Here is a 16,622-nt window from a genome sequence, read left to right on the forward strand (position 1 = left end):
ATATCAGATCTCTTTTCATGTTGGGGATCCCTCTCATGTCTTCTTTACCCTTTTACTTTACTTTATTTAGAGTTTCCATTCATTGGCCAGAACACTGTGTGCACATGCAAACAAACTTATTTTATGGCATAATAATGTAAATGCTCTTGATACTAAGTATTTAATCAATTTTATCAATCTTTAATTATTCCACAATACAATAACTAAGTTGTTTGTGGCTAAATTTACTTCTACTGCCATGGTTTGATGTTAGGTGTATGATATACTGTCATGGTTTGATGTTAGGTTTTATACGTTAATCTCATATTTTTTAGAATAATCTCATATATTTTAATTTCTTTTAGTTAATCTCATATATTTTCCAGTTATGTAATCAATTTTTTAGTTACTTTTATATGTTAATCTCATATTTTTTAGAATAATCTCATATATTTTAACTTTTATAGGTTAATCCCATATATTTTAACTTTTGTAGGCTAATCTCATATATTTTTTAGTTATGTAATCAGGTTTTAGTTACTTTTATATGTTAATCTTATATTTTTTAGTACTTATTTGACATTTTCTATTTCTTATTGGTTGTCAATTTCATCAATAACGCATTTCTTTATTTATTTGTATTTTTAGATATTTTTTTATAATTTTTTAAAAGTTTTCAAAAAAAATTTTTGAGGCTTACGCTTTACGCCTCAAGGCTTACGCCTCGCCTCGGTTTTTGGTTGAGCGCCTCGCTACGCCTCAACGCTTTTCACAACACTGCTTAGGATATTCTCTGTATAAAAAAAAGAGGAAGAAGAAAAGGGACAGGGAAAACTTCTTACGCTGTAAGAGAATGTCCAATATGTTCAAATCAATGGATGTCAAAAACAATATAAAAGAATGTACATAACATTGAAAATTACATGAATGCTTACATTTCACTTCTAATAAAATATTCAACACTTCATTGTCTAAATATAGATAGTTAATATTTAAAAATACAAAAGTAAACTACTCAAAGCCGTGATAGCATCTAGTGAAAGTCATACAACAAATATATCCAGTGGAGATATTAAGTAGATGATAGATCTTTGGCCAGAAAATTTTCAATAAGCATATTTGACAATACTAAACAGATTAAATGTTTAGCCTATTAGAGATCAAGGCAGTAAAAAATAGAATAGTTCTGTGGTAAATGTAGAAGTGCATAAAAGAACACAAAGTTGAGAGTCTAATAGATCACTTACATGGGTATAATTTAAGCACAAAATAGGTCCACTTTGTATGTACAATTTCAGCATACATAATGCACTCAAAAAATAATTCAAATGAAGTACGATGTTCCTAATTATTATCATTCTACCAAAGCAAATTTGAACTGCATGACCATACCAAAAACTTGGATGAATACCTTATAAGCTGGACTTGTCTTCTCATCATCATCCATTTCATCAAGGTTGTTGCTAAGTAGTAATGTGATACAATTCCTTTCAAGATGAAGTTTATCAATAAGTCCAGCAACAGGGTTTCCAGATTTTTTCTCTTCCTTCACCATACGGGCAAGATCTTCCCAATCCATTCCGTTTGCAAGTGCTACACGTACAGCTAAAATAGCAGCTTCAATATCTTGTAGATTGTATTCAATTAGTTCTGCCATTGTAAGACAATGGTCAACCTCCTTTTTTAGTGCATGCACACGATTTTCCTGCACCAGAAGATGGCAATGTTATCTATGTATCGATTTCCTTATGATGTTGGAGAAAGAATAAAATCATATACTCAAAACATAATTAAATACAATGATCAAATAAATAGTGAGAAGCCTAAATCAGAAGGCTAATAAACAAAAATTAATAAAAAGAAGAACAATGCTTGAAGATTAATTCATGTCATTGCAATGAACCCAGTTGACATCTAATACCTTTGGCTTTTTAAACAGAAAGAAGTCAAGAAAATCGGTTTCGACTTTGCATTTGTCAATACCACAAGATATAAATTTACATAGACAAATGATGTTAGGTGAAATAAATAGGTAAAATGACAAGAAAAGACAGGAAGAAAACTATGAGACAATATTTTTGTTAAAACTAAAATAAATATTTAAAGAGAACTTCTGCACAGAAAATATGTACCAAATTTTAGTTAACTGGAATCAAGAGTTCCAAGCATCTAACACATGATATACCATAAATTTGAAAAAGAAATGCATAATCTATGACAATAACTTGCTGAGATGTTAGGTACCTATGCTTTTCTTTGAGGAGAAAGGAAGATAGACATTAAAAATCTGTATTAAATTTCAAGAGGTTAAAGCTTCAATGAAGGGATCATTTTTCTGTTAATTTCTTTCAAAATCTGGTTCTATGATGATTTTAAATTACATCTTCACCAATGAAGTTCAGTATCTAAGAATCTGGAGTTTTTCAATACAAAAAACAAATTAGAGCATTTTGGTAAGAATTTTGCTATAAATTTCAATAAATTCCTTCATGTTTTATTTAAAAATTGCACATACTGAGTCACCATAACTACTTCACGCCTTCTAAAACCTTGCACAGATCTAATCGAAATGATCTCTATCATATAATAGATGGATAAGATCTCATCTTTCCAAATAAACATGATATGCACTTAGCAGGAAATAGATGTCCACCTGATCCAATCGTATCTTATTAAGCTTTTGAACAGCAGATTCCTCCTTAACTTTTTGTTGTTGATCGGCACGTTGGCTCTCAATTTTACTATGAAACTCATCCAATGCTGCATCAAAAGTATCCATCCTCACAAACTCCCTTGACTTAAATTGGTTTAGTAGAATTGGCGAAAACTCATCATAGACCTACAAATTAGATGGACATTAATGTAAACGGTCAAAATCGTTTGTTAAAGGATATTTGATAAACACATGGATGTAAGGAACAATGCAGGATTAGCAAGTATCATATGACATTAAAGAAGTAGCAAACGGTACTGCATCAAAAGGCTATGAGATACATGACAAAGAAGAATTCTCCATTAAGCTTCTATCAATGACAATCACATGAATATAACATTAAGAAAATAATAGATTGAAAAGCTTCCCCAGCTACAGAATCATCCACTTATCCACAGGAATTCTAGATAAAGGAATGAGAGGAGATAATTTGATGCTAAGTGCAGAAATATTAAATAAAGGGTCAATAACAACAGCTAAGTAACTTCAGAATATCATGGGACCAAAATGCATTTCAACTTGCAAGAGCATTCTTTCAGATAGGACTCCCCATCATTATACAGAAAACCTAACATGATTTCTTGCTTTCAAAAAAAATGCAAAAAGGAATAAGTATCAGAGGATGAATACAAGAAACCTTATTTGGACTAATTTCCTCAGGCAGTAAAGTTTCCTTATTCACCAGAGGCCTCTTCTGCATCAAAATATAACCTTCAGGAATTCTCTTGCCTGATATGACATCCTCAAGCCAATCCTCAAACTTGCTGACAGCTGAAGCTAAAGCATGAAGAGCATCTACACTAAATGTAGCACCATTTGCACTCCCAATTTTCATGTTTGGAAGCAGACCAGCATCCAATATAATATGCTCAGAAAGTGCAGGTCCATAACCCAATGAATCTCCGAGAATAGCCTTCAATGTCATTTTTTTTCCTCGTTCACCATCATTTTCATTCTTATTAGAAGCAGAATGTTTCCCACTTATAGTAGTACCTTGTTGCTTCAATTGAAGAGTAGAATCCTGAGCACTAATGCTTCCAACCTCAGCCTCATGCTTTTTACTGCCATCATTCTCGGTTTCCTCTAAACAAGCTAGTTTCATTTGCAACTTGTTGAAACTAGTTCTTTCAAAGACACGGCAAGATTCAATTGGATAGTGATGACGAGACATGATTGCAAGTCCTTTATCATCATCCCTGGTTACAAAGATCTTGTTAGAAACCATCATCAGGATGGATTATAAAAATATGCATTAATGGTACTAATGAGCGTATATCTCAAGCAAACATTCAACCAATGTAACTTCTATTTATTAATCATGTATTTCAAATAAGCAACTGCCAAGAAGAGATACTAAACAGTATTTGGCAAAGGAAAAAACAATGTCATATATATATATATATATATATAGAGAGAGAGAGAGACCCAATACTTTATGCTACTGAAGGAACGGAACTATTGAGTATAAATCACCTTCTTTTCATGTTCTTTTGGTTTTTTGTAGATCAGACCTTATGGGTGTGATCTACAAGGTTTGTTTGATAGAAAATGAGTTTTGAATCATGTGATCATGACATGTAAGCAGATTTTTTAAGGGCTTCAAAAATCAATGGCCCACAGTGTGCTAAATTTTATGACTCAAAAAATCATATTTTTAGATCGAAATGACACAATCCAAGGTTTGATCCTTAGCAAACAAACTATGCTGCACACATCTATGCGGTCAGCTTGAGTCAGTAAAACTTAAACCTATGATTTCCAGCTCAATTGTTAGGTGCCTTCAATAGCATCAAATATTAACCCATATATATATACATACATATATATATATAAAGAGATTGAGAGAGAGTTTGAACTTCAATGATTCGAATGTTGAACTCAATAACAGGGCTCCATTGCATATATTTTTCAAGAGGACAAAAAAAAGGTCAAAAAATTATCTAGGCACAGGAAATTCGCTCGGCTCATTTTTGCCATGTATTGAACAAACAAGAGGTATTTTTACCAGAAAAAATTTTCCTATTCATTTTCATATGGAAATTAAAATTTCATGAAAAAAACTTTCCGCTTGAAAAAAACACTCTTTTAGAAAATCAGCCGAATCCATGTGACATATGTTGTATGTATTTTGTTTTATCGTAATGATCATTGGTACCCTTAAGCATGTGTCAAAGCATGATTATTAGGTATATTATGTGAATTTTATGTTAAAAATGTGTTCCTTGAGAAATTTAGATTCTTGTATAATGTATATCTTGAGTCATTATAATTTCAATTCTTTGGTAATACCATGAATATCTTGTATGCTCTCATATCGATATGCACATGTCCCATATTTTTATGTGGCTTCAATTATTGACTTTAAGATATTTCTCTCGTTGTGCTAAATTAATTTTTTGAAAACATCCTCGATTGATTATGCTTGAGAATGATCTTGAATATTTTTATGACTTGTGTTCATTTCTCTTTGTCATTCGTATTACAAATGACTCTTGCATTGGATGCTTTGTTCACGTATACTTGAATGCATTTTGTTTGTCATAATATTAACTTGTTTTTCTTATGGATTGTATTTTTTCCCTTAAAAGGTTTATATTTGATGCATTGTGAGTGATATTTAATATATAGTATTAATTTGTATAGCCTATGTGGCTATAAGTTATTAGATTATCTTATTGCTTTGAGTATTCATGATTAGTGATAATTATGTATGCTTTTAAGTTTATAAATAGTTCATCGAGAATCTCTATTAATGTTGCGTGTCATTATTGTCTCATAGTAGACTTATGATTTAAATCTAAATGGCTTCTTTCTTGATCATATATATTGTTCTTGTCTTCTCTTTGAGGGTCATTGGATCCTTTGTATGTGATATGCCTTAGTGCACTTATTCCTTGATTGGTGGATTTATGAATTCATTTTTGAAGAATTGCTTATATTAAGCATGATTCTTGTTTTCTTATTAAGGATTGTAAAAATTGTCATGGGACATATTGTTGGGCATATGATTGCACTACATTCATTCTAAGATTTCATCTTCTTTATTGGATTTTTTATTTGAAACTGTCTTTTCAAATTGGTTCCTTTTATGAACTCACCTATTTGAAAATGATTTCGTGAGTATTTATTGCCTTCTTATGGCATTTGTTGTGTCCATCACAAAATTGTATATGATGCATTATTTCTCTTGGCCTTGTTATTTTTTATTCAGATATGTCAGGGTGAGTTGAGTGCACCTCGTTTTATGTCAGTTTAGATTGTCAACTTATGGTTTGGCTCTTAGGCCTTTCCCCACTATAAATGTTTGCCCTATTCTATCTCCATTCTCGATGTCTAATGCACAGAAGGGCTTCCCCATACAAAAAATCCCACATAGTCCATTCATGTGTCCACTCAAACTAGTCAATCATTCTGCAATCACCCAACCATCTACCAATTCCCAGGTTTGCCACCTGATCATGTATAATTTTATTCATTTTATAGACAGTTTATATGCATGATTAATGTTGAAAACAAGAATAATCACCTGTGTTTCATTGTTTTTGGCATGACATTTTTTATTTTTCAAAAAGAGAAAAAATGAAGAAAGTGAACCCATTTGAGTGTTTTTGCAAAATTAATTTTTATTAACAGTCTTTTTGGAAATAGTTTTGAAAATAGTCTTTTTGAATTTATGAAAAATTTAGGAAGTTTTTAGAAAAATGTTTTTACTCAACCCTAATTATAATCTATAAATAGTATAGATTAAGAGAGGGGGGCGTCTTTCTCTTGAGATTCATGCCCCGTGCTCTCTCTCTCTCTCTCTCTCTCTCTCTCTCTCTCTCTCTCTCTCTCTCTCTCTCTCTCTCTCTCCAGCCGGTTTCCCCTTCTTCTCCTTCTTCCTTTTCTTCTTCTTTTTTCTTTCTTTTCCTTTCTTTCGCCGGCTACCTCTCTTCTTCATCATCGGAAGCGTAGGGTACACATGCGATCTCATCGGAGGACCGCTCTTTCTCAACCTCTCCGTCGGAAGCGAACCGCTAGGTATGCTTCTTCTCCACCCGTTTCTTTAGTTGTTTTGCATTTAGTTAGATTTAGCTTATTTCATCAAGTGTATACAATAGCATCTCAGCATATAGCATGTTTTATTTTCTACAGTTTTATGCATCTAAGATAGTTTGACTATAGTTCTATTTTCTGCATTTAGATTAGAATTAAAGTAGTTCATTTCAATACATTGTGGGTTTATAATTCTTCTTTTTAGTTTCAGCTGTTCTTTTTATATTTTTTAGGACGCAGTGGCTGCAGATCTGCGTGGAATTTATATCAGATCTGTCATTTTTGACAGATCTGATCAGAATCCAGGTAGATCTGCGTGATCAACATATTCACGCAGAACTACCCTGACCAGTAGTGCCGAAAGTCTTAAAAGTGATTCAGCTTGGTCTGGTAGTTCCATACGGGTCCGATCTGATATCGTTCACAAATCAGATCTAAATTATTTTTTTGTGCTGAACAGCAGATCTGCGTGGGTTCGCAGAACTCAACCCACGCAGACAAGAGTTCACAGGTCGATCTGTCAGTGCAGATCCGACCTGCACAACTTCTTGTTTGCAATGGGTTCAAGTTTGGCAACCCCGGTCTCAGACTGTTAGGATTGATCCATCACGCAGATCGTGCAGATCAGTGTGATCTGCTTGTGTTAATCTGCTCGTGTGTCAGCATTTGCATGACAGACTTGTGCTATTTTCATTCGGTCAGCGTGGCTGCGTGCCATATTTTTTTTTAATCTGCCTATCAACATCCAGCTCGGTTACTCAACCTCGATCTGGTTCGGTCAGCCTGAGTAACCAAGCTAGGCTTGATCAATCTTTACAAACGGACCTGCGTGATCCAGCAATCACGCAGATCTGTGCGGTAAATCGGCTGCAGCAGTAACAGATGACTGGAAGCGATATTTTTCTTTTAAGACCTATTGGAGACATGCTGCCTAGATCTCAGTTGTGTATCAGGCCTGCGTCTTTTGACATGAGCTAAATCATCTAGTTAGGTTGTTTTGATTTTTGTTAGTTTTCGTTAGTTTAGAATTTCATTGCATCTTAGTTTGAATTCCTTTATTTTTCTTTTCGTAGTAAGTTAATTAGATATTGGTGATAGTTTTAGTTGATTTATTTGTTCTTTTTATTCTTGAAGACTAACCTTCACTCTTTTAGGAATCTAGTTGTGTGTGCGCTTTGGTTTTGTGTGTCTTGTGTCTTGTGTCTTGTGTCTTGTGTCTTGTGTCTTGTGTCTTGTGTCTTGTGTCTTGTGTCTTGTGTCTTGTGTCTTGCAGGTAGGTTCACTTTGGGGATAAAAGCGCGATAGCAAAGAGCCGTGCACGTGCAACAAAGAAGAAGGCTAGATCACGAGAAAAATAAGCCCTTCAGATTTTTTTTTCTTTATTTTACTTTTTTTAAGGCCAGAGGGCCATTTATTTTAAGTTGGTTTGTAATAAGGCCTTTTTATTTTTTAGCCCTCGGTAGAGGGTAACACATTTCATTTATTTGATTATTTTTTTATTCTAGGCAATAAAAACTACATTTATGTGGGGTACGAAAGTTTTTAAGTACGTTCCCTGTGTTCGACCCTGACTTCACCATTAGTGTGAGCCGAAATTTAAAATTTGGTAAACAGTTTACACAAGTGATTTTCATTGAAAAACTTTTTTTAAAATACTTTCACAATAAGTTGCATTACCACCATCATCATTCCAAGAAAAACCACGCAAAGTCAGACAAAATCTTGAGTCGCTAACCTAAAAGGGGGCTAACACATAAACATGCAAGTTAGTTTAGTATAGACTTCCCAATTAAATAACTGAAGGACAACACAACTCCTACACTCTACCAAACTAATGGAAAACAAATCATATTTTGGTTTGTTGTTGGCAAAATAAGTCCAGAGTGTCCAATTTTTTGGAAATTTGAGGGCTTTAAAGGTAACAGTAGATATGATTTAGAGAATTTTGGATTTGTAAGTTCTTATTAGCTATAAGCAGTGTTAGGATCCAGGAAAGCAGCAACAAAATCTTAACCAGTTGAGGCTACACATAAATACCAAGGGAGCTCTTTGGCACACATACTTGGTAGATTATCATTATACTCCTGCTTGAATATAAACCTTTTAAAAAAACTCTCGGTTTACTCTTTCAATTTTTAGCTCAAAGTAAAAATTACGGTTTCCAGTTTGCCTGCCTTCAACCAAAAAATATTATCATGGGTCTATGCATCCTGTTTTACTAGTGAAACTCCTCAAAATAAAGTTCCAAAAAGAAAAGCATAATATCTTGTTTATCTAAAGAATAAGCTTCTTCAAAACCTTTCTAAAGAAGTCCAAAAAATTTATTGGTTCATAAAAACATAGCAAATTTTATTAAGTTTATCCCTTTCGTCAAAATAAGTAACAGAGTTGGAGCAAAATCAGTCAGAGATGCATAGTTGGAGCAAAAACAGTCAGAAATGCAAAGTGAAGTTGGTATGCACCACTGGATAGTAACAAAAACTCGTCAGAAAAGGAATAAGACAAAGAGCTCACTAACCTGTGTGATCTAAGAAGTGTCATGACAAGATAATCAGAGTCAGTCAACAGTATATTTCCTTGTGCATACAACTCCAATATTACAAAGTAGGCATTAGTTCCCAATCCAAACTGGAAAACAATAACCTGCAACACACAACGCTAATACGTGAGAATGCAGGAACTCTTAGCTACCTATATGCCATGGGATGGAATAGAACCATTTATACTAATTTCATGTTTGAAAAACATCGAGTTAAAAGATGCTGGTGGCCATACACGATCATATCCAAGTTGTCTCACATCCTCCAGCCTTTTTCCACGTATGTGCCTGCGCAACTTAAGTGTAAAACCAGAAGGAGTTGTATTTTTGTCCCTAGAGGCAAGTATAACTGTCAGTACTTTCCATGATGGAACTATTCATTATCAAATACATGTACACCATTGTAAAAAAACAGAATTTGACGCATGTACCGAACATATGCAGTTGTGTGCAATCTCACACCGCTTTCCATCAACAGTAGAACCTTTTCGCTCTCTCCAGATTCTGTAACTCCACTGCTGTTCATGAGCTTGAACATATATGTCTGAATAAGGTTTGAAATTAAACCAGGTCAAGAAAGCAAGTTTCATTCTTTCTAACTATTTCTCCATAGAAGTGAAAAAAAAATGTGAAACAAGGGATTTAACTTTTAAGACTCAAAGAGAATCAATGCATCACCTTCATCAAATTTGATCATACACATCTAAACACTACTTTAGAATACAAATCTTTTCAATGTTAAGATAAATCAAATCAAATCAAATTTCATAACATCAACTTCAAAAAAATCAAATTAAGAAACTAAGCCAATCAACCTAGTTATATACATGAGATTTTTGTGTGGTACAATCATATTAGAATTCCAGAACTTTGTTTCTCAGCTGCCTCTAACACATGAAGGTTATATGCTGTGATATATATGTTACATTGTCACAAGCCATACAACTTTATCACCTTATACAAGTCTCCATAACTAGTAATATAAAGTATTGCATTATAATTCATCAGTTTTTCATCTTGCCACCATATAGGGAGCATTCTACTTCATTTTCTCTAAAGGCTCAGAACTATCTGTTACATAATTTCCATTTTCACCCCCAAGAAACATTGAAGAATCATAAAATGCACATAAGTTGTAGTAAAAGGCCTGAATAAAACTGAACTCACTTGCTACCAGAAAATATTTACTAAGAACACCTTGCACTCAACTTTTCCATAATGTAGACCTAGTAATGGCCCTTAACTCACCAGAGAAAAGTTAATGTGAAGAATCAGTTTCATTGACAACATGCACATCATAATCTTGGTGAGTAGCTGATGCAGGGCAGGATGGACCCAGACCATACTGCAAGACCCATGACCCGGATCCAGATGAGGCTTTTAAAAGCCCCATCCGCACCCTTTCTTTTTGCTCAGCATTGTTCTTTTTTTTTTCCAGTCGTTCTTTCATTTGCTTAATACTGTTTAGAGTTTTGTCTTTTAGTCTTCTTTAATATTCAGCATATGGTTCATTTGACATTTGATTACAAATAAAATCAGCCTCACCGTAGTGGGTATTGTTATTCCTTTTATTGTTCTGTGCCGACTGTGTGGGTCATGTTTCTTTCCTCACAGCCATCAAGAGCTCGTGAGGGCTGCATCATCAAAGAGTCGTGCCTTCATCGCCACCAGCAAGGATCGTCAAGGAACGAGGAAGCTGACACCCCCACTGCATCAAAGTGGTATCAGAGCCAGCGCCTTTCCCCTCGTCAGCAAGATGGGTTCGAAGGTGAGGGGCGATCCGGTGACGAAAATCGAGCAGAAGGATGCCGGCAACCCAGATCCAATGCTGCGGATGATGGAAATGATGATGAAGATGCAAGAGAACGTGCTGCGTATCAGCCGGAACGTGGCCGGCATATCCCGATGACTTGATGGGGTCAAAAATTGGGTTGCGAGGATCGATTCGGCAGCGGCAACACCTACGCCTTCTACACAGAAAATGGATCTGATTAGGGGCAGCAACGTTGTCGTCCTCATTGAAGCGGTGGCTGACGGTCCAGCCCAACCAACTCTTCAGGCTGTCGCGGCATCAGAAAAAGCAGGGAGGGAACTGCGCAGGAACGCCAGCCTCGTATCACCCCACTCTGAGGTACCGATGATGGCCTGTGGCGAGATGACTACTCGGTTGGGGGAAGAGGGGGGTCCCAGTGGCAGTTTGGGTACACCTGTCTGGCATCGACCCACGCAGCAGGGGCTGCAGGTCGGGCATGGCACGCGTGGCCCGAACTTGATGTCGGACCAGACCGAAGCGGGGCTCCCCAACCGCAGTTTGGGTGCGCCTGCTTGGCACCGACCCACGCAGCAGGGGCTGCAGGTCGGGCACGGCCCGTCCGTGCCGCCGGGTCAGGCAGCCGGCATGCCAGCCTTAGCCCAGGCTGGGGAGGGTCTGTCGACCTTCCCAGCACCTGCACGCGGGGGTACTGTCGCAACCCACCCGCGGGTTAAGGAGGCTGACCCTTTGTGGACTGGATCTGACCTCTCAGGGTCCAGTCAAGACCCTATGTTAATTCGGTCTGGACCCGGTTACCGAGGACCACCCTTTGGGTTCTCGAAAGTGGATCTGGGTCCAACACCCTCCTACCCAGTTGGGTTTGGTTCGCATTTTCCTACGAATCCGACCCAACCCGTTAATTTTGAACCCCAAAATGGATCCTATACCGACCCAAACTTGTATCAGACCCGGACGAAGCTCCAATTTGATTTTGAGCCGGGTCAAAACCAGACTCATAATCGTATGGATCGTGAATCGAGTTCAAACCAAGCCTTTTACCCCCACAACTCGATCCCCGATCCAACATATCCAAATTTGGGTCTGACGAATAGTTTAGGATTAGGCCTGATCCATATCCAGTCGGGTGAATCATCTCAGTCCTATACCAACCCAACCAGATGCCCGAACTCAAACCAACCCATTAACCCCTTACCGATCCTAAACCAGGTTCAACACCCTTGTCATAACCCAAACCCGTTTTACCCCGTTCCTACCCACTTAGAGCCCGAGACCCAACAAACTCGTCCGCTTTTAGTAGGACTTCCTTACATCCCGATGCAACAGTGTCAGCCACAGATGGCCCCCACCCGCAGGCCAACCAAACCGAGGCAGATTCAGCAGGGGCCGGCGCGACCTAAGCGTCGTCCACACGTCGTCGGAGTACCACAGCACCAGCAGCCAGGCGAGCAGAACTGCGATGATAGAGCAGTGTGGGACGATGATATTTTTTGGAACGAGTACCCTGCAGGCATGGTGGAGGCCCGTCAGTAGAGAGCACCAGAGTGCCCCTCCACGTACGGGGTGAAGTTGGAGCTTCCAGAGTTCGCAGGTCGGTTCGATGCGGAGCAGTTCTTCGATTGGTCATATGTCGTCCAGTTCTTCTTCGACTACCACGAGGTCGCCGAACACCGTCGTGTCTCCCTAGCCTCTACCCGGTTGAGAGGCCTAGCACAAACATGGTGGGTTGAGCTGCAGAGGTCGAGGGAGCGACAGGGATTAGTGCACGTACAGACTTGGGAAGAGATGCAGCAGTTGATGCAGTCTAAGTTTGTGCCATCAGATCACACCGAAAGAGCCTACAAAGAGTACCTGACCCTGCGTCAAGGCACCAATACTATGGCGGATTACACTGCTGAATTCCATCGTCTTTCCCTATGAGTACAGATCGAGGAGACCGCCCGCCAGCAAGTCACGAGGTATATTTCTGGTCTCCGTCCTGCTATTTCTGACGACTTTAGTTGTATCATAGTCGAGTCATTGAATCAGGCAAGTGGTTATGCCATGAATGTAGAGGAGAAACTGAAAAGGCGGCAAGAACATAGGACTTCTCGTAGTGATCAGTCCAGTCACCCAAAGTTGAGTTTTCCAACCAGGGGAGCAAGCTCCACTAGGAAAGAAGACTGAAAGTCCACCTCAGGAGTCGACCCTAGCAAACCCAATCAGTCTGGACCAGCGTACCACACTAGATCCAGGGGTAAACCCAGTGAGTCCACTGTTCGTTGTTTTAGGTGTCAAGAGGTAGGTCATATTGCGTCCAAGTGTCCCACCATGAGTAAGAACACCCATCTAGCAGAGGGCATTGTTGAGTTTGCGTCCGATAGTGAGAGTGAGGGTGAGTCGCTTGTTGAGGGGAATGACAAGGTGAAAGTCGTAGAGTTCGATGGCAGCATCGAAAAATTGTTAACCATCCATCATGTGTTGACCACATCCCGAGAGTCGGCCCCCACAAAATGGTTGCGAAATAATATTTTTAGAACCCGATGCAACTGTGAGGGGCGTGCGTGTGATGTTATCATTGATACCGGAGCGTGCTAGAATATGGTGTTTGAGAGTGTCGTGTCCACCTTGAACCTAAAAACGAAAAAATTGTCCCAAACTTATAAAATGACATGGTTCAAGAAAGGCAATGAGGTGCCCATCACCTTGTGTTGTCTAGCTCAATTCTCTATGGGGGAGCATTACCACGATGAAGTGTGGTGTAGGGATGGCAGTGGGGCGGGGTGGGGGACAAGGTCTCCACCCTCGCCCCGCCTCAAGATTAGAACCTCCATCCCTGCCTCCATCCCGACGAGGATGGATTTGAACCTTCACCCCCGCCTTCATCCCCGTTTCACGTCCTCCAACCCCGGTTCAAACGGGGATGAGGAGGGGCGGGGCTATTGCGGGGAAAAGTGACAGGGACGGGGTCGGGGCGGGGATCGTGGCGGGGAGGAAAAAAGTGTATGTCCACCCCGGCCTCCATCCGCGGACGGGGATGAATTTTAACCTTCGTCCCTGCCTCCATCCATGTTTCATACCCTTCATCCCTGGTCCAAACGGGGCGAGGCGGGGCCCCGCTTTCCCCCGGTCCACTGCCATCCCTAGTGTGGTGTGATGTGGCGACCATAACTTCCCACCAAGGAGACTGGGTTGCCCCAGCTAGCGGGCCTATCTGACCAATCTTCCCTCCTTGGGCTGCCCGAAACTTGGCACCTTTCTCCTACATTTAATGTGTCTGATCTATATGCTTACTGTGGAGACAACAAGTCATCAGAGCCGACTTCTTTCCCACCAGGGGAGAATGGTGCAGGGCAGGATAGACCCAGACCATACCGCAAGACCCGTGACCCAGATCCAAATGAGGCTTTTAAAACCCCATCTAGGGTTGCGTGCAGGGGAGAGACTTTTGAAGAATAGCCGCACCCTTTCTTTTTGCTCAGCATTGTTATTTTTTTTTTCAGTCGTTCTTTCATTTGCTTAATATTGTTCAGAGTTTTGTCTTTTAGTCTTCTTTAATATTCAGCATATGGTTCATTTGACATTTGATTACAAATAAAATTAGCCTCACCGTAGTGGGAATTGCTATTCCTTTTATTGTTCTGTGTCGACTACGTGGGTCGTGTTTCTTTCCCAGCAGCCATCAAGAGCTCGTGAGGGCTGCATCATCAAAGAGTCGTGCCTTAATCGCCACCAGCAAGGATCGTCAATGAACGAGGAAGCCGACACCCCCACTGCATCAGTAGCCAGTGTGACATTTCCTGAATTGATGGAGAAAGTGGACCTCTTAGTCCTTTTTTTACCAACTAATCTACTAGAATACACTAAATGAATTCCAATATGTACACATATTCATAAAAATCTATGTTGGCTAGCCCTCCAAGAAAACTCATTCCCATTTCAGGAATACTATTTGTAACGGGTACTTTCCATCAATTGCTGCTGAAAATAATTTTTGAGAATATCTAGAAAAGGAGATCCCATTCCAACTGAAAAGGCACTAGAGATTCTTCTTCAAGCTCAGCTAATTGTTTCCATTAACATATCCAGTCCACAAAAAACTATGTCCACCTTTGATACATTTCTTCCTATGTTCTAGTGAGCACCAATAGTCATATTTATCCCCAAATACCATTAACTTCTCCTCTTCACTAGCAAGCATCCACCGGCACTTAGAAATATCGCTCAACATAGTTCCCAGGTCTTTTATAACTGACTAAATAGGCAAACAACATGACTAGAAAACACTTCCCAAACAAGAAGATCATCAATTAGAGTATAGAAGGTTGAATATCCTGTACAAGCGACCCCTTTGAAGTTTTTTAAAATATGGGAAACTAAAACGACTCTAGAGGTGTGCCATGCATCTGTTAACTCGGGCACATTTTTCTTAACACATTGAGCATGCTTATATAAAGCAAGTTTACCAATTTGTGTCCATGTGAAAACAATATTTGATGGCATCCATACCGTTTGGTTTATTAATAGGCATATCTCAATTCAATTCCAGATATCAATCAAAATCATATCAAATTAACATCACCTAAATGATAATGCAAGAACATGTCATTTCACCATTGTAAAGCAAACATACAAGGCAACCCAATATCAATAACGGCAAAATCATCGCCTAATCCCTTTCAATGTTACAGCAAGATGCAATTAACACCGCAAGTACCCCTAAGTTACTTTAACAAAATAACATGCATCAAACCTACAAATAATTCAGATTAGGTAACTCTCAACCAATGCACTATGCACGAAAACACCAAATTCACCAAAGAAGATGTGTCTTCAATGCAACAATTAGCGAAACAATATGCCTCGAATTCTAGTATAGAGAATAGTTTCCACCAAATTTCATCGACTGAAAATGAGAAACCAAGGGGTTTCAGCTAGGGTTTTGAATCTAAGGCTGTTGGAAGAATCAACGAACCTTGGGGTTGAGATCGTAGACGTTAGAGCACCGCATGCCGATGAGCCGACGGAGGCACTTGACCTCCGACGCCACATCGGCGGTGTTCATGCGCACCTTCACCATCCCGTCCGGAGTATTCCGTCGAATGAGAGTTCTCCGGCGGGGTTCCGACTTTGTCGGTGGAACCAAAAAGGGTCCTGTTTATTCTTCTTTGTTTTCCGTCCGGAGCCGGACCTCGAACACCTCCTTTTTGGGTGGCTTCTGGCCGACGCAATCCTCCAAAACCCTGATTCTCCGTCTCTAAGGAACCCAAGCAGGCGGTGCGACGAAGTTTTCCGGCGAGAATTTCGTCGGAAAAAGTTTTTAGCCGAAACTTCGCTGTCCCGGAACTAAGCGGAAAAGTTTGGACTGCCTCTCGTGTTAGAAATGGAAATTGCGAAGCACGCAGGTCGGTTGGAGTTCTGACACGAATCCGAACAATATCCGACCCATATTATCAGATCCAGGCCGGTTGGAGTTTTGACACGGGTCCCAACAATATCCGACCCATATTATTAGATCCCCATCCGGGTCGTATTTGTGATAAACATGGTTGTGTCCAGTCGGATATGGGTCGGAAACCCGAAATTCAGTAAACAAATACAGGGAG

General features: G+C 39.2%; 1 protein-coding gene across 3 annotated transcripts in view; it reads right to left on the reverse strand.

Moving 5' to 3' along the window:
• The window catches only part of EMB1441 (zinc knuckle (CCHC-type) family protein), an 85,381-nt gene extending 69,002 nt beyond the window's left edge, over positions 1 to 16,379 (reverse strand). For 2 of the 3 annotated variants that reach the window (XM_090018970.1, XM_090018972.1), the window contains exons 1-7: positions 15,992 to 16,378; positions 9,698 to 9,810; positions 9,503 to 9,599; positions 9,246 to 9,370; positions 3,330 to 3,888; positions 2,633 to 2,818; positions 1,391 to 1,684 (exon numbers count right to left, since the gene is read on the reverse strand). In XM_090018970.1, coding sequence (XP_089875096.1) covers positions 1,391 to 1,684; positions 2,633 to 2,818; positions 3,330 to 3,888; positions 9,246 to 9,370; positions 9,503 to 9,599; positions 9,698 to 9,810; positions 15,992 to 16,096 — 1,479 coding nt within the window. In that variant the 5' untranslated portion in view covers positions 16,097 to 16,378. Of the gene's footprint in view, positions 1 to 1,390; positions 1,685 to 2,632; positions 2,819 to 3,329; positions 3,889 to 9,245; positions 9,371 to 9,502; positions 9,600 to 9,697; positions 9,811 to 15,991 lie in introns of all 3 variants that reach the window. The other variant, XM_090018971.1, reaches the window with a different exon arrangement.
• Positions 16,380 to 16,622: the final 243 nt, after the last annotated feature.

Source organism: Nuphar pumila, chromosome 10, assembly GCF_984573655.1.
Source record: "Nuphar pumila chromosome 10, dmNupPumi1.hap1.1, whole genome shotgun sequence".
Classification (NCBI taxonomy): Eukaryota; Viridiplantae; Streptophyta; class Magnoliopsida; order Nymphaeales; family Nymphaeaceae; genus Nuphar; species Nuphar pumila.